Source organism: Stylophora pistillata, chromosome 5 (assembly GCF_964205215.1).
Source record: "Stylophora pistillata chromosome 5, jaStyPist1.2, whole genome shotgun sequence".
Classification (NCBI taxonomy): domain Eukaryota; kingdom Metazoa; phylum Cnidaria; class Anthozoa; order Scleractinia; family Pocilloporidae; genus Stylophora; species Stylophora pistillata.
The window spans coordinates 27,920,869-27,939,844 of record NC_142523.1 but is presented as its reverse complement, the minus strand read 5'-3'; the positions used below and the strand labels follow the sequence as shown (position 1 = coordinate 27,939,844).

The following is an 18,976-nucleotide window of genomic DNA, read 5'->3' as shown; positions in this document are numbered from 1 at the left end:
CCCGGAGGTAACTACAATTTTTTTAGTCTCGAAGGGTCCGTCCGTTTTGTTCTTTCAGCCCTTCATTCATTCACCCATTTATTCATTTATTTCTATTTCTATTTCCCTCTTGAACTACATAGTCATTGATAAGAAATAGCACAAAAACTGCAGTTAAAAATGTGACAGTAAAACGCATCTTTGAAAACAAGATTAGTAGACTTGACTTGGCGTTTCACATATTTGGACATACATCTTCAGAAGTGTCAATTAATTGGGCTGTCATCGTCAGCAGCCGGATCTGAGCTAACCGGGAGGCAGGAAAAAAAGTCTTTGGTCTGGTTTGGCCTTAGATAACGTTAAGTTTTCAAACACGCTTTTAAGAAGGGTCGTGCTATGCTGACTGCATGAACACCTTAATTTTCAAAATCTGTTTTGTATTATTGTAATGCTCTTTGGCTTATATGTTGTACTCTTAGCGAATAAACATAACAAATTTCGAGAAAATTCAGACGATTGTGTGGAGAGACTGTCTGGATGATCAGTCACAACGGATCACTTCGATTGGACGCTTTTCTCCCTAAAGAACGAATTATTTTCGATTGTCCAAACCATCCCTAAAGATTACCTCAATCGCTTCAGTTTCAGATGTTTTTGGAGGGAGGAGGGGGGGAGTGGGGAGGGGAGGGGTATTTTGACGATTAAAGTGTACGATCAGGCAGACGAGGGCGAAAAAGTCAGGCTGAGTGACCACTAATCACCACCGTATATGTAAGAATGCGATCAGGCTTATATGCGTAGTCAAGATTAGAGTAAAGGGTGAAAAATTCATTACAGTTAAGATGAGGCTATGAGCTGCTTACCGCAAGTGATGATGGTCGTAGGCTCAGTGAGGTTGGACGCAGAATCGAATAGATCGAGCACAAGTGATGGTGGGATCGACCCTCGAGATGGCGACTAATAAAGTTACATGTGAACGGCACGAAACAAGCAGCCGGCAAAAAATTGGCCATTTCCGAATTACAGTTGGCTTCTTTTTCAAAATCAAGCCTGGTAATAAACCATTCTTGTGAAAAAAAAAAGTTTAGTTTGCACATTAATGAAAGCGTATTATGATATAAAAGGATGAGCACCAGGAATTGCTTCAAAAAAGAGGCTAAAGGTAATTCGGAAATGGGCACGAGAAAGCATACTGTGGAAACAAAATGAATGAAACATGCAAGACACAAAAACACGATTTCATGTTCTTGATATTTCTTATTTCAAAAAGTGGCATCTAACCTAATTTGAAGCTAAATCAAGGCCAAAAAAAAGATGGGCTATGACTGAAAAGAGCTCCGAGAAATCCATACAGATAGAAAAAACTATGGATGAAGAGTTAAACAGTTTAAGGAATTTTCTAAGCTCTCTCTTCGCTATTCCAGAAGTTTCCATACAGAGGTCGAGGAATGTCAGCCAAAGCAATAAACAGCACCGTAAAGCCTCGGCGAATCTTGTGCCAAAGACGTTGTTAACATATCAATTTGACCTGAATTGTTTATTGTTAGGCTAAAGGTCGGCTCTGCTGCCATGGTAAGGTTCTGTAGCGAAAATAAGACAACGAAATGGTATTAACTGCAGTTCGAACAACCTAGGTTGACACATTAAGTCTATCCTACTTCTCGCTATCAGGCAATGACAGTAGCGCTAAAGAACCTGCAATAGGTCAGGCAAATTAGATGACCGGACCAAATCCAAAAAGGTATGTTTACAGTGCGTCCTTGACATTTTTATTTCCTTTTTGACTGATGTATGTCGTGAAATCGGAAATGCTGATGAATAACATAGCCGTGGTTTAATAATTACTAGATTCCAGATATGATACTCACGTAATAGACAACAATAAAATGAGAGAAAGAGAACGAGCGAGAGCCCCACGCTAAAACTCACCTATGAAAGAACTGCTCTAAGGTAAACGGTGATGCATGTGATTATGTCCTTAGCTAAATACTCCGACTGAGACAACGTCCACGTCGAATTCCAGTGGTTTTTTTGAGCGAGTTGTGGCCATTTCTCGTCAATGTTTTCTCTATTTTTAAGTACTTGACTTATTTTCCTGCAATTAGGACAAGATAGAATTCCTGTTAGTCAATTGACCATCATTTGAAGCGGATTTCTGTCGAGGACTGTGAGAAAAATTGCATTGAGCACAGAGCTGGAAGCTAGCCAACACTTCAAGTCGCCACCTTTTCGTTCAAACAAAATACTTTGTTAGGTAAACGCTTTGACTCCCAAGCCAAAGAAGAATTGTGAATCGAATTCTCAATTACCTTGTCGTCAAAATTCACTTCACAGTCATCGCCAAAAACAACCACTGTAACAAGGAGACAAGTGATTCTACTAGCAACGCTGGCACCAGATTCGTTGTTAGTTATCACCATTTCCTCAGAACTCCCTATCTCCCCCCCTCCAGCAAGGTTAAGAGGAACAAAACTGGCCCCCCCGTCATTAATGGGCTAAGTTGAAAAGCGCCCCACGCCACAGCCCATGGTACGAATGTCTCACTTGTTATGCCAATCGAACAAAAGCGGACATCTCCTAGGAAAGTCGTGACCTCAGTGAATGTTGCCAAAAGATGTGTACACGTAAGTTAGAAACTCAACTTTCTCTAGAATAAAACCGTTTGATTGACTAGATCATGGATAAGCTGGTGACAAAAAAATATGAGGTACAACTCAAGCTACTTTCTCTGCAGTATACAACCATGCAACCCATTTTTCCTACCAAGTAGATATCTGAGTGAAGGATGATGTTTCGTACGACCAACCGTGTTTCCTCGACGGCATTCACGATCAGTTCTTACGTTCCGAGACTTCTGCGGCTGCCCCTAGCGATGGCAAATAAAAAGGTACCTATTAGAAAAGGGGTCATTCGTCTTTACACAAGCCTGAACGTGGAAAAAAGAAAAGAAATATGATTCCCTGACCAGGAATCGAGCCCCAGACTTTGAGATTCCATGCTGCGATGCTCTACTACTAAGCAACTTGTATGGAAACGGCGGAATCTTGTGAGCTAAGCCGTTACTCTGTTTCCACTTGACAGGCGCTCTGCGTACTGCTAGGATCGGCAGCATTTGAGGAGGTAATAAATGTATTCCACAACCACATTGATACTAACTGGTTACCGGGATCAGAAAGATGACATATTTTAAGTTTGGAAGTGGAATGGGAAAAGCTGTCACCTACTAACTTAACAATAGCCGAGCTCAACGAAAAGCTCTTTCAAGCTCAGTGGTTAGTGGAGAATCAGAGCAAGGATCCCGAAGGTTTAAGGATCCATTCCTCGTTGAGATTTAGTAATTTATCTTTGTACCATGCTCATGATAAGGTAGTTACCAGTTTCCCTCTTCCAACGAACAGCTCAAACGTTCCCATCTTTCGTATGTTCAGTATGATTTGATATTATTAATGAAGTAGTGGAACACGTTTGATATCGACTCGACCGGTACAAAAGAACTTAGTATTTTCACAAAGTTTAGTATATTCTTACCATAACTTATGTCCCACATCTTCTCCACGAGATTTTCACACTGCTTTCCCCAGCTATATTTCTCTTCATAAGCAGACCGTAAATGCTGAACCTCTTCAAGTCGCTGTGATCTTTCCTTCTGGCGGACACCGGAAATTGCCCTTGCCCATACCTCGGGATCCTTAGATCTGACAACAACCTTTTCGCCTGATGGCACAGTGCACAGTGCTTCTCCAAATCCAGAATAGCCACTGACAAGAATGGGAAGACCAGCTGACAGAGCCTCCAGGGCCGTTAAGCCAAAACCCTCTGCTCTTGATGGCATAATGCAAAGATCCACCTCACAAAACAGACCATCCAATTTCTCCTTGCTTTGCACAAACTTTCGCACAGTCAGCTGAGTATCAGGAATTCCACTCTGATGCAAAAATTCTTTAACATCCTCCTGTTTTCCGTCATGTGCACCCACAAAAATTAGGCAGTAAGAAGGGTCGCTCAGTTTAGCTATTGCCTCAGCAGCTATATCGTATCCTTTCAGTTTAAGGTCCTCTTGATCACCACGACCAAAGGTCAACACCCTAAACTTTTTATTGTCCACCGCAGCATGTTTTATAGTCGAAAATTCACTGAAGATGCCTGGAGTCAGCTCAATTATATCTTGCTGTTTTCCACATGAGCGAAGATAAGCCGAGAAAGTCTCCCCCAAATTCGGTCCAATTGCAACAACAGCATCTGCTAATTTACATAACTCTGCTTCGGTTGTTTTCTTCTCCTCACCCTTTTGAATGGCCAAGGGATAATCTTTGTGCATTCCTAGATCCTCAGGTGAAGTATGTACTACCTGAATCCACTTGCAACCGTGCGATTCTGTGATGAATTGGGCTTGTTTACCAAGCTTCTGACCATGACCCACTACTATATCAATTGCCAGGTCTTTCGGTGGAGAGATCAGACAGTCAAGGGAGTTGTAACCTGGACGACTCTGTACTTCCCTGATGTTAACATTGTGACTTTTTGCGGTTCTTTTCTCTTCTTCAGAGCAGCTTGATGGAGGAACAAGGAAAGTGACTTCCACTTGCTTGTGACTTCCCAATTGAATGGCGAGGTGTCTGTTAATTGTGGACAATCCTCCCATTAATGAATTCCACTCACTTGCCAAAAGAGAAACCTTCAATTTTGAGTGGGACCCTCTTGGATTAACTCGAGTTCCTCCTTCGCTTTGTGACCTGCCAGTAATATTTGAAGACGCCTGCAGGAAGAGCAACATATCTTTAGATGAAAAAGTATCTTACGGAACTTCCAAATGACTGAGAAAGAAAGACAGATGTAGACATACCGAGAGATAGATACATGTAAATGTACACTCCAAAAAGATGCCGTTTAAAGCTTTCTTTGCCTTAGCTTTGGAATACAACCTCAGAAGGTGTCGTGTCATCAATTCTTATATGACTCCATAACTGAGCGACTACTGACGTAGCAAAAAAAAGGACAACCATGCTTCAGATTCGGCGCGTGCTCAAAGCTTCAATTAATTAGTGTGCTACTTGGCAATTTCAGTTTGTGTAGTATATCTGCACGATCTAGTTGTGGTCAATCAAACCGAATGTCGATAACAGAGCAGTTTTCATGTAGCTAGGCTTAAAATACGTGGGTACTTGAGAAATCACTGTTACGCCAACTTACAATTGTTTCTGGTTGCCTGGGTGAAGTTGTCTGTGGAAAGGACTGAGAGGATAGAGACAAGTCCTTTAACAAAATGAAAACAATATCCATTATATTTCGCTTCATTAAAGTTATTAATATCAATCTTTTAGCACAACCGAAAAACCCTTCTTTTAGTGGTGGAAGTTGCCATCATTAATTTTGCAGTTTTTTTGTCAAAAGATGTGTTCTAGGTTTATCCGATCTAAGCTCCAAAAGGTGACACAAACTCAACACTTGTTCATCGAGGAGGCGGACGTACGTCGTGTAAATAAATATAAAAAAATAGCCAGTCAACAGTTTCTCAGCTAATAAATTAAACATTGAACTGTGCAATGATTCAAGTCTGCGATTTTCACGATGAACTTGAGTAAGATCTGTGCTCAGTGTCTTTTTGGTGAACATTTTACCTGCCCTCCTTTATTTTTAAAGCAGGGAAAAATTGGGTGGAGACTGAAGATAAATCTCACGAGGTAATGAGGGACGGTTAAAAAACTCTCCTCTTCAACTGTCCACTCTAACTTTAAATCAAACATGGCCAACCTGATAAACGATGGCGGGCATGTAACGCTAACGGCTCGGCACGTTAGGGATGCGTGAGAAAAACAACCAAACTTACAAATTACTTTTCTAAATATCTTTTCCACTAATTACGTAAGGTGGCGAGCTTAGTCATGGATCCAGCCTGAGCATAGTTTACAGTCATTGCTGTGTCTTTTTAATCACAATTTCAGAATTACTTAGAAGTTGATGAGCAGTAAGGAAATACCTGCGTAGTGAATTTTGTTTGAATTATAGGAAAATTGCATATAGATTCAGGGTGTCTCCTCTCTTCAGCGTTCAGCCATTCCAAGAAGTTTACTGACATGTTCCTTTTATCTTTGATAGTAACGTACACATTTTCTTGGTCTTCTCCATCCCCAAAAAACCTGGCGTAAAATGAACAAAGGAAAGTCTCTAGTCGTAGTACTTTGCTAGAAGCGCCATATAGTTTGGCCGGACGGACATGCAAAATGAAACTTAGATCACACGAATCCGCATCAAGTGATAGTAATAATGATGAAGGTAACAAACTCTTACGTTAAGGAGAGGTCTTCACTGATTTTTTCACCGAGCACCTTCAGTCCTTCCGAAAGAGACACAAACGTTTGGTCCTCGTTAAATAGCGGTTTCTTCGAGTTTCCATCACCTTGATAAATCACATTGTAACTTGAAATATACTCATGCACTTTGGATTTCCAATTCAAAGGAAAACAGAATAATTTCAGCAAGAACCTCTCGTCGTCAAGGCAAATGCAAGCTAAAAACCCAGCTCGTTGTCTCATGGATCTCCTGTCCAGATCAGAGACATCACCAGCGTTAACAACGGCAGGATTATCCGCTATCAAAGGCAAAAACCTGCGCGAAAATGGTAATGATTAATTATAATTTCTTTTATAAAACGTTATAATCTGCATAGCTTCGATATCATACTGCATAATTTCTATCTTTTAAGTTTATCTTTTATGATTTGAAAATCGGAATTACACCTTGCGAGAGACAAGTCCACACTCAGTACGACTAGATTGATCGTCACATTCAAACGCCTCATACCATTAATAGCATTCAAAAGCATGCTATGTCTAAGGAATTTCTAAGTTAGTACACTTCGCTACTTTCGAGCTAAATATGCTTATCAAACAAAAATACACAGACTTTACTTACCGGCAGAAAGCTTTCACTTTGAAAGTCGCTATTCCACCTGTAAGGGAGACGGACATCTCCAACTGATCTGTGATGTCTACCCATTCCTGCTGAAAGTGAAATACCCTCCACTGACCGGAGTGCAGCAATTCTCTTTTCCCCTTGAAAAATTCAAGAGGTAGTTTTATTTTCGCTGGCGCCAAAAGATTCACTTCATGCGAGCACAATATGTGGAGAATCGGACCAACTAACATTTCCTCACTTTTATGGTCAATGCTTGGCGGTTCTTGAATCTGACAACAAAAGCGAAATTAAAAAAGAATTATGTACATTGACCCTTATGACAGTTCAACAAATACTTTTCGCACGTTCGATACTAAATTAAGACGAACCGCGCACTTTTTGATGATAAAGTGTTGCTCATCACCTAGAAGTTGAGAAACGTTGATAAACTACGGTAAGTATTATTGGAAAGCGTTATTTTAAAAAATCAGTTCCTTATAGTAAAATATGCAATTAACGTTCATCATACCCCAGCACACAACACAGAAGGCATACGCGAAGCATGTGCAAGTTGTTCACTTTTGGCCAGTCGCGTGCCAATTCCTGGCGCAAAAAGTAAGAAACGAGAGCGGTCATGCAATTTATGGGCGAAAAAATTGGAGTGTCCATAGAAATTTGTAAATGAAACAAAAGTAGGGAAAAGAAAAAACTCGAGACTACGAACACGAGGTTTATTTTGTCATACACTGTGACTTGCTGACTTGTGCGGTTGTTTGTAACTCCTATGATACAAATTGATTGTGACTTCCTAAAAGCACGCCACTTAACCATCATGCCTAGCCAGCCGTAGCCAACCACAGCCATGACAATGTTTGCACATACGCAGACGTTTGACCACTGTGTTTCGGTGCGCAGTCTACAAGAGGTATCGCGTTGCCCCTGACACATCAAAAGTTTTAACAAGTCAGTAGGACAGAGCTGAATAATGAAATGCTACGTCAGTAGGTTGCGGTCAACAACACGGGCTCAATTGTCCTAGGTCTAAAATTTAGCGAAATTAGCGGAAAGTAATAAGGGCTGACTTTTAAAAACCAAGGAACTCTGTTTTCGTCGAAGGCATTTTCATATTTCCAAAGGTTTTAGGGAGAAATTCATTTTTGAAAATTTTAAGGGGATGTACCAAGTCTTTGGAGGTAGTTTTGTGAAAGAAAAGCGGCAAGGAAAACGACACCACGAAGCAACAGAATAGGAAATCATTCATGCGAGTGACTCAAAATCCGTGTTTCTGCGGTAAAATCTAGTGCATGCGTGTACGATATTCAGCTCTGTCAGTCGATAGTGGTTTAGCGTGGTCTGTACTCTTATCGACAACGAAAGCCGAGTGAGACCACAATATCGACGTCAAATAAAACGATTCTGTCAGTGCGTAACCAAAATCGTGACACGTTGACGCGAGCTCCGATGTCTGTACTCTAATGGCCCATCAGATGGCGACATTATTGCCAACTGTGGTAAAAAATGGTTTACTTACCTTCAGAGTCAAGCAGAAGTCTGGACTGTAAGGAACAGAGTTCCAAGGAATTACAATACTGACATTTGGATAGTCTGGCACTGAACAGATGAACTCGGGGGTCATGGAGTTTGGCTTTGGAAACCTAAAAGACTTAAGGCGCCAAATCACGGCGAAAGAGGAAAAACGGGTTATTGTAGAGCTAGCTTCAGCGTAAGGGCACTTCCACTTGGAAATGGCTGGCCGCATCTCTGCAACGTGGAGATTTTTAATAGAGCATAAGTACATGTAGTAGACCTAACCATTTCTACAGGAATCCCCTTTAAGTTACCGGTGGTTACCTAGGGAATTCTAAAACAAACACTTATAACTCTATGCTTATGGGAAAGAGAGACCAGGAAATATTAAGGTTAAGGTTATCTGAAGTGGTTTATTACTCTCAAAACTTTCAACCAATAGATTTTTTAGTTATTGTGTAAGTTTTGAACTTTCAAGAGCTTAGTAAATAGATCAGATTATTGAGGAAAATGTTTAAGATCTGGCTAGGATTCTGTGAAGGTCACCAAAATGTCCAGTCCGAGAACATAAAAAGTACTAGTGTTAAGAAACTGCCTCAAAGTAATTCACCCTAGAGTAAACATAATTTCATATTATTTCAATACCTCCTGTATCCCAAACGATTCTAGTTTCCAAATCATACCACTCGTTGTTTTCTGGGTCGAGCAGTTTCTTAATAACCACTTCATATCCCTTGAAATCAGAGGAACTGTGCAACAAACCCACTGTTATGCTTTCTGTAGCGTCTTCCATAGAATCCAGAGTTGGTGGGCCATCAGGAGATAGTTCAATCACATTGGACACTAAGAGCTCATTACTGTGTATGGGAGGAGAGAGAAATCTAGGATTCCATATGGAACAACAGACCCACAAGGGTTCTTTCATGATTCCTGGGCAAAAAGTGATAAATGCACCTGCTTCTGGAAGATTCCATGTGTCTCCCTTGTCTGTTATTCTATCTCTGTGGAGCAAGTAGGCATTTAGTGCATAAGTCTTCTTAGTCTTCACTGTTCCTTGTTCCCAGCCCCACCTTTCTGCGCTCACTCCTTTGAAAGGTTCATGAGAGCCCAACAAGACAAGACAAGAAAAATCCCACATAAAAATCATGGCAGAAAAACAAATTACCTCCTGATCACAGTCTTTTTGGCATCTGCAGGGTTTGTCATAGTATCTTCTTTATCTAATATCTCCACTTCAATTTCTTCCTCCTCCCCTTCTCCAACTTTTGATTTGGCATCATGCAATTTCTCCCCCTCAGAGGCTAAAAATGTTTGTTTTCATCCAAAAAAAAAAAAGCCTTAACAAAAGCCTTAATGGTTTTAACATCTTTGATAGGAATGCGGCTTCTGTGACGTTCAAATGCCGTTTCCTACTCAATTCGGTAAAAGCTTACGAGCAATAATACCACCATTTACGGTCTTCGCGTAAGTTGATGATCGAGTTGGGTATCAAAGATCATATAACTGATATGTGACACATGACCTTGATGTGGATGGCACATGCGGTAATTATTTACGAAATAGGACACTCTGGCGTACTCCTACTGGAATATAAAGTAAAATATACTTTCATTGAACAAAATAAATCAAATGTCCTTATTTTACATCCAGTCTTTAAGATATTTAGGGCGACCCGGGCTTTTGTCAGTTGTCAATGAAAGCCCACTACAAATGTCAGTTGTCAGTTAGTTTTTCAGCGATTTGACAGTTGTCAGTTAAAATTTTGCCATTTGTCAGTTGTCAGTTAACCCCATCCAGACCCTCTATATCAAGTGGATAACCGCTCTCTTGAAAATCATATAAAATTAACGTGTCTAGGTCTCTTAAACTGAGCATATTCATTTGACTTTGTATTAAGGAGACATGATTGCAGTAATTGTTACAGATGTGTTTATCAAAATGTTCCTGACCAATATTTATTCTGTAAAGAAAACAATTGGCAAAGGATATCAAGAGGGTGGTGCATAGCTTAACTAGCACAGCCAGTAAATGTAATTGTCTTTTATTTATTTTTGTCGGCTATCATCTGAATTTTGTAAGTTTTCTCATAATAATGGTCGTAATTTGCGAATAATCATAAATTTCATACTTTTATATTGCTAAATTTGTACGAAAACAATTTCTGTGTGTGTTGGTTTGTTTGATTGTTTTTCTTTTGGTTTTTCTAATTCGGGAGACATTGATGAATTCTTTTGATAAGGATAAACCATTTACTCTGAGGAGTCCAGAAGAAAATGAATGATCAATTAAACAAAGGATCCAGCCCCGCAATTTAATGTAGTTGTTATTTTGTATAGTTTTGTTCCTTTTTTTTTTCTGTTGTGCTGAGGCTGGGAGAGGGAGAGGAATGGTGGCGGTTTGTATTTACAATAGCCAGTCATCACAGTTCATCTGAATTGTGAATAAAATCAGGAACGTCTTTTCTGTGATAAGTACCCGAATTATGGGTTTGAATCTTAGACACAGTTTTTTTTAAGTATTTTCCTTTTTTGATACATGTAATAGATGAAAAATGTTTCGATAATACGAAATAAAATTAATTTGCATGATTTTTTGCGGCCAAAATACTGCCAATTTCCATATAAAAGCATTCCGGGAAACTGGGGATGATAATTGTGCTTGTTACGTCACAGTGTTTGATAACATTGATATCGCGCGCAGGCGCCTCCAAATTTCTCTTGCTCGGGACTTCGAATGTGCGAGTGATTAACGCTAATTTTCGAGCCACCATGTTTAATTTGGTGATCTCTAGCGATTTGGAAAGTAGTGAGACTTCAGATTCTTCAGAAAGTATGTTTAACAAACACAGCGACGTCCCAGACGTATATCATGTGACATTTTGGCCGCGCGATCTCTGGGACAATCTCAACATGAAAGTAGCGCGCATTTTGCACGGAAAAAAGGGATTTCAAAATATTCTCAAGACCTAAGAACGTTACAGTCGTTTTTCTAACATTATCAACGACCAAAATCAGCGGAAAAAAAAAGTTGTGTCATAGACAGAGGTCGCACTTTGCCCTTATTTTTTTTACGTCGCGTCATAAGTTGTCCTACAAATATGTCGCGACATTTACACCACGGGAGTGATGGCGGTCGCACTTGTGCGACATAAATGATATTTGAAACCAGACTGTCAACTCCTAATATTTCACTCGTGAAAAGGGCACCAAATAAAACTTTGTAGACATGAGGCTGGTGCTAGTTTTATTAGCGACATTTCTTCATTCTCTGTTTAATTTGTTCAATGTACAGAACCTTATTGATTTGTACACATTGTACAACACTCACCAACGGCAACGGATGCGAAAAAATGGGAAAATATCTACGAGCCAAAGGGTGAAAACAAGCCATTCCCATACTGAAAATAATCAGGTGAATAGTGCAAATTTGTAAATTGGTATGGGTTGAAATTCGCAATGGGGACCACATAAAACGTGTGTCGAGAAAACCTGTGACTAAAATATTGAACCGATAGCTAGCTGTGTACACGTGTTGTCTTTGCAGAATTGCGAAAATCCAAATTTTTGGTAGTATTTCAGATTTGATCGACGTTGCGACAGAAGAAAAACAAAAGTTGTTATTTTGAGGCGATAAGACGAGATATGCGACCCCTGCGATAAGACGATAAGACGAGTAAGTGCGATAAGACGAGTAAGTGCGACCTCTGCCAGGCAGGGGTCGCACTTACGCTTTTGGTGTTTACATTGGACATAAAATGTGTCATCGCGTGCTTGCGACAAGTGCGACCCTTTTGTCGCAACCAGACATAACTATGTCCGAAGGACCTAAAGATCAAAAAATCCGATGTCCTGCCTCGAGGCAGGCCATATCTCGTCTTACGGATAAGCACTCATTTGACCATACTGGCGAAGGCGTTCTTTTCTTTCCAAATCAAGATTTTGGACTGGTTTTCTTCCACGTTGCATGAGAATGTTGGTGAATATGTGATCTGTTCTCACTTGGGGCAAGGTTGGTGAGACCTGAGCGAGGTACTTGGTTTGGCCTGTTATTGACTCTTTCAACGCATTGGAGTATTGCGTTACAACTGAAAAGAAAACCGTAACCAGCAGCTATCTCATGAACCCTTCATGTATGATCTTTTTCAAAAGCTCGAGGAAGATTCATTGAACTGCCTGACTTGTAACGCAATCGGTTTTAACGCTAGCTGAGTTTTTCTAAAATTAGGCTCTCCAAAAATTGCAAATTAGTCCTGAGTCCGGCTAAAACTCTGACTAAAACTTTTGGAAGTCTTGGGCATTGGAAAGGAAGAGTCGGAGGCCCTGGAAAAAACTTCTCGAGGAGTTTTACAAATTGAGTTCGTAAGAAAGACGTGGTAGATAACGGACCAAAGAAGAGTAAAAACGACCGATTATTCGTGACGGATAGTTAAAAAGGTCGAACGAAATCCTTGGTGGAAAAACCCGACTGCTCTGGCAACACGGTAAAAGGAAATGGCCGAACCAGTAAGCCATGGCACCAAAAAGAAAAAAAGAAACAACAACTGAAGGGGAAAACAGTCATATTTTTTGGCTGTGTATTACCTGCAGTTCGGGATAAATCAGTACTTCTAAATTTTTCAAAAACTAAAAATTGTGCGAACCCTACGGTTGGCATAGGAAAAACTCCTCTTTCTGATGTATCCCAAATTGCATTCGAAATCATATGATTACCCGTACTAACCAATCCATTTCGTGGGCGGATCCAGAGACTTTTGGTATGGGGGGGTCCAAACTCCGATTAAAAAACTGTAATAATTTTTTATTTTCATTTTTACAGTAGTGAGTAGAGACTAAGTAAACTTAGGGAAGAGAATGCGTCCCGCCGTCTCCAGCTCTGATTGAGAATTTTAACCTTTTTCTATTTCTTTCTCTCGACGAACCCAACCAGGTTAGTAACAATTACTGCAAGTAACTCTTGTTGGAAATCTATTTAAACTATGAGTTTTCTTCACTCTCCGCACGAGAAATAAAGAAAAGAGAAAATAATTAATAACTTCCTCATTACCCGCAAAAGCATGGAAGAGACAACATCTGGTATTTTTCCAATTTTGGTTTAGAGAGGAATGAGTTTTTTAGTGGAAGATATTTCTCCAAGCTAGGAGTTTTTTAAAGGCAGCCATTTTACATTACTGAAATGAAATTTGCTAAACTGCTTATTACCCTTTGACGAGAAGCCCTGAAGTCTTTCCCTTCAAGGCCTCTGCGAAAATTTTATCCTCATACAAAATACCTTTGTCTCCTGCTTTCTTTGTGGGATTGACAATTGCTTCCTTTAATTCGTTCAGACTTTCAGCCATTTCATCGAGTTGTTCCTTCATGCTAACCTCATCCTTCACCAACTGCCTAAGAAGCTCTTTACAGTATTCCTCGAAACCGGGATCCATGCATTCCTTTTTCAGATCATCAATAGCACTTTGGTACTCTGCTCCTCCCAGTCTCACCAATGGACCTTGGATGTCCTGCCAGTATTGATTGAATGTTGCATCATCAACTGAAGCCTCGCTGGCATGACCATAAACTGTGTTTCTGTAGCACTTGATGCGAACGATATCTGCCTCAAGGGACATGTCTGCTGCAGTAGGAACTGTATTCCAGCCGGTAGATGGAGCAACAAGACCACAAATTCTCTTCAACAGAAGCATTAGAAGAGTGATGTCGAAATTCTTCGATGACACTGAAGAGCTGACAGCAGGATAAAGTTTACCCCACTGTTGAGGATTTAACACTTTGCTCTTCTTCAGTGACAGGAGCACGGTACGAACTGGAGGGCTTGACAGGACTGTGTCCAGGTTTCCTGGGGGACGCTTCTTTTCAAATGTTTGTCTCAGGACATCTGATCCCACATCCACCAGAAGCCTGCATAACCGGGCGTAATTGGTTGTCTCTTTTGTCGAATGAAACGAAGGTGCTGCAGCGGTGGCCATGAAGAAATACTGAATCGTTCGTTGAGCAGAGGTCGATGACTTTCTAACCAATAAATTTGGTTGCTGCTTTTAAGTCAGTCTTTAGTCGAGCACTGGCAGAATGAATAAGATATCGGATTTTAAAAGCGATTGACCCAGAGAAAAATACTTCAGGAGTGGTATTCAGTTAGTTTACCGTTCGATTTTTAACATCTCGACTTTCTATCTACACTTCCAAAATTTCCTATTACATCTTAAGGTAAGCAAGGGTATTACATTCAACTATTTTAAAATACTTTACGAGCACTGATTTCAATAAGTATATTCTTAGAGATCGATTTCAAAATATAAACTAGCGATAAAAAAAAGCACAACGTTTCGACCTCTCCGAGGTCATTTTCAAGCGGGTAAAAGTTTTCTAAACTAGCATTAAAATGCAGAAAAAGTTCAAATGGGTAAAAATGTGACGAACGCTAATATGTGACAAAGTATGTAACAAAGTGCTAAAAATGTTTGAGACAAAAAAATGGAATAATAATAACAAGAACTACCCCGGCTAAACAAATAATTTGTTGCGAATCAAATCGCATTGTTTGTTTAGTGTTGCCAGTTTGAGTTCTTTGATAAAAAACATTTCAACAGTTAAATTTATTCTGACACTTTCTTAAGATTCTAAAACTTTATGCAATGGAGGCAAACCAACACTAAACAAACAGTGCGATTCAATTCGAGGTCGAAACGTCGTGCTTTTTTATCGCTATTGTTTATCTAGAAAACAGTGGTTTCTCATTCAAAATTGCTCGTTAGTACTTCTCAAGGCATTAAAAAACCGTGACATATACAACTGTGATCGTGAAGATACGTCTCCGGCGTGAAGTGTGAAAATCAAATTGGCCTTTTCTTTGAGTTCAGAGTAAATCTTCTCCCATCTAGCCGGTTTACTTTTCCATGAATATAAAATAGGAGAGTTTAGGGAAGTGTTCTGAGTCCTTTAACTGATAGCTTTCTAATTCCTATCAACAGCATGTTTTACAATGTATTGAAATAGTGAAATTATGTAAGGGACAAGATAAGGGTTTATCGCATCCGTAGAAAAGGAAAATAATTTTTTCCGATTCGGAATTCCACCAAAACAATCTATATGATCACATTCCTTTGTTGTTTGAGCGTGGCAAAACTCTAGAAATAAATTCAATTTAATCATATTTTCTGTTTTTCTCCTATATTCGTGTGTTATCCCTATGCCCATTTGACTTTCGATGATATTTCTGGTCCCGGTTGTTCGAAGGTTGGATAACTCTATCTACTGGATAAAACTCCATCAGTGGATAGCAAAGTACGTTTAGCTATCACCTACCCGCCAGATACAGGAAAGAGTTCCATATAACCCCATACATTAATTATGCATTCCATTTCACAAAGACTAAATATAAAGGTTTCTTTGCAACACGCTATGCATAATAAATGTATGGGGTTATATGGAAATCTCGCTTAATATATTGAGACATAATGACCTAGCGAAGCCGATTTTTCACGAAAAAAAATCCTATCGACGACATAAATAAACATCCAAACACAACTTAGTGGTTTAATTTTCATTACTGACAAGTTCTACTCGACTACTCTTTTTTGTGCGGCCTACACGAGTTGTGTACCGCCGCACAAAGCCAGCATCTAATCTGATCTGAGCACTTCGATTCGATTAGTTACAAAACATGACGCGGTTTTGTTCGAATGTTTTCGACAAATTTAACTCGGTAAAATTCAATCGATCGTTGGACTTTTGTGTGTGATTTTCTTCACCCTCAGAAACATTTTTTTGCAGTTTCATGCTTAGTGTAAATTACGCCTGCCATGTTTGATTTTAACGATTGCATGCTTATCTGAAATGCTTGTTTGTGCGGCGTAGATTCCCTTAGGGTCGTAAAAACGTGTTTCATACAAGATGTAATTCGCTTAAACTGAAAGTCAACTTAATGTACCGTAAAATCCTCTTCGGTTACCTTCAAGGACTGATTCAGTGAGGCTCTCACTCACATGCCCACCTGCACAATGCTTCGTGCTCCTCAGGAACTCGTAACGTTTTCACCCAGTTCTAAGCCGCCTGAAACATGCGTATTTAGCTCAGTAAGAATTCAATGTAGCGTCAATCATCGAAATAGAAAGAAAATCAATTGAGATAAAGATTTTTTCAGTCGTGTCCTAAAATGAAATCACATATACAAGCGGATTTCGTCGCCAATGGACGCAGACAATTATTGTCAAGGAGGGGCATTCAGGAAGCTCACGTTTTCATTTTCGAAACAGTTACCTTTGGCTCTACGCTATCGATAGTTTCCGTAGAATCTGAAGGCTTGTATGGAGATTATTTCGAATACACACATAAATCACAGATCACGTTCTCCTCTTCTGGCAGTTTTTTGTGAAATTTTGTTTATGATAGTTTTCAAAACGCTGTGGTCGCGTGATTTGTTGAATAGCGTGCCACAGTAAGGTTAGATCTAGAGTAACCATGGTTATCTTTGACGTAAGTTGACGTAACTGCATCCAGTAAAGGCGTTATTGCTGCATTTTCGTGTGGCTTACACAAACTATGTAGCTACATTATGGCACGATTGCATTAATTTTGTTTATTTTTTTGTCCAGGAGACTTGAGCTCCCTGATCACGAGTCAGCCATCTTCGTAGTAAGCATGGTGTTGAGCAATTTTTTTCAGGTAGTCGTATCACGAGTTAGTTCTTCTTACACAAGTCAACACACCCAGACCCGGCTTGTGTTGTTAGTGCAGCTTGTGCAAGGAGAATGCAACAACAATATAAATTATTTCACTAATGGCACTTTCAGGTGGCTTCAGAAACTTTCAAACTCTTTTAGACACTCAGTGGTGCAACCTGCACCGATAGATCAAACCGATAGTTGTTGGCTTGCGAGCGTGCAATGACTCCTTTTACTGTGGTACAACCCGTACCGAAGATATATTCAAGCAGTTAAATGTTGCCTTTTAAGAGAGTGCACCGTTGATAATTCACAGAGGCATTATTTCAAAACGACAAAAGTAAGTATATGGGAATCTCGATTGTACAATAGTGGTCAGCACCAGGCAGATTCTACACTATATGACTCTTTTTGTAGTTAAACTTTAGAATATTACAATTTTACATTTTAGAATTATACTTCTAACTCGAAGATACTAGCTTATCTTTAAACTCTAAATTCGAGTGTGTGTGTCTGTATGTATGTGTGTGCATGTGTATGTATGTGTGTGTGTGTGTGTGTGTATGTGTGTATGTGTGTGTGTGTGTATGTGTGGTGTGTGTGTGTGGTGTGTGTGTGTGGTGTGTGTGTGTGGTGTGTGTGTGTGTGTGTGTGTGTGTGTGTGTGTGTGTGTGTGTGTGTGTGTGTGTGTGTGTGTGTGTGTGTGTGTGTGTGTGTGCTGGTCAAGGATTGGCTCTCATGACAATTTTGTGAAAATTAACAAAGAATCTCATGGGGATGATGGAGGTGGCACAATAGGGAAAGTCCTGGCCTCCCACCACTGTGGCTTGGGTTTAATTCCAATGCAGGTTCATTTTGTCAGTGGTTCTCCTTCTTGGTTCAGTGGTTTTTCTCCAGATCCTCCAGTTTTCTTCCCTCCAAAAAAACCAACATTACAAAATTCCAATTCAACTTGGAAACATTGAACAAGAAGAGCCACCTTGTGGAATAACCACTGCTAAAATTCCATTATAATAATTTTCACTTTTGTTATTTAATTCCCACTACACACTACAAGCATTACAGTCAATTGAAAACCAAAACTACTTCTGAATGGGACTTGCTCAGAATTTCCCTTTGTCACACGCTTGTGACGAGATGAAAAGGTTCTCACTCTATTTCTTTAACCAGCTTAAAACTTACCATCTTTCTTATTCTATGTACAAAACTTTAACTTCTGAATCAGTCTTTGAAGATTACTACATAAATATTAAACTATTATGATTAACTTCTGATTTGCTTTTTCAGGAATGAACCCCAGCATGGCTTTTCAAGAGTCAAAGTAGACAGTATGAATGCAAAGATAAAACAAGTAAATGAAAAAATGGTCAGGAAGAGAGGATTACGAAGAAAAGGTTTGAAAATATCTATTAATTAAGCTTCATGTCTGCTCAGAGGGAAACTGTCAGTTAGAAAAGGTGTTTTACATTTTCCTTCAAGTCTCAATGTCTCCCAAGAAGAATTAAGTCAAGGGGAAGAAAAAGAGAGTTCAGGGAAAACAAAATGAACTGTTTTCTAAGAGACCTGAGAGGCCTTGTCATGTATCCAGTTTTTATTTCAAAAGTACATGGAATGAATAATGCACATACGTGCGCATGCTTACAAGAATCAACCACATACACTACAGGCCTGTTTCTCAAAGTCCCGGTAACTTTATGGGCCTGTAAAACTGTTCTGTTTTCTTTCAGGATAGGGATTTCAAAAGTTTTGAAAATGATACAATAAAACTATCAACTAGAGAAACTAAAAGGACTGGTTTGGGTGCCAGCTAGAACCTGCTTTCCCATCCTTCAAATTTTAATTTTAAAACATAGCTTTGGGCCCATTAAGTTACCAGTTGGCAGGACTTTCAAGAAATGGGCCCCAGGTCAAGTGCTTTGT

At 39.7% G+C, this 18,976-nt stretch overlaps 1 protein-coding gene across 5 annotated transcripts; it reads right to left on the bottom strand.

Annotated features, from left to right (window-relative positions):
- Positions 1–695: 695 nt before the first annotated feature.
- On the bottom strand, positions 696–16,838 carry LOC111345278 (uncharacterized). Of its 5 annotated transcripts, none has more exons than XR_016001290.1 (14): positions 16,653–16,838; positions 16,319–16,445; positions 13,669–14,454; positions 9,566–9,701; positions 9,046–9,401; positions 8,405–8,634; positions 6,892–7,163; positions 6,268–6,585; positions 5,957–6,116; positions 5,170–5,232; positions 3,508–4,735; positions 2,743–2,845; positions 1,909–2,074; positions 696–1,559 (listed from the first exon to the last, which is right to left on the bottom strand). XR_016001290.1 is itself a non-coding variant. In XM_088760296.1 (12 exons), the coding sequence occupies exons 3-12, from the start codon at positions 14,360–14,362 to the stop codon at positions 2,811–2,813; spliced, it is 3,492 nt and encodes a 1,163-aa protein (XP_088616422.1). In that variant the 5' UTR covers positions 14,363–14,454; positions 16,324–16,445; positions 16,653–16,838; the 3' UTR covers positions 2,742–2,810. The 5 variants fall into 5 exon arrangements, 1 of the variants encoding a protein (XP_088616422.1); XR_016001289.1 differs by having other exon boundaries at positions 16,324–16,445; XR_016001291.1 differs by having other exon boundaries at positions 16,345–16,445.
- Positions 16,839–18,976: the final 2,138 nt, after the last annotated feature.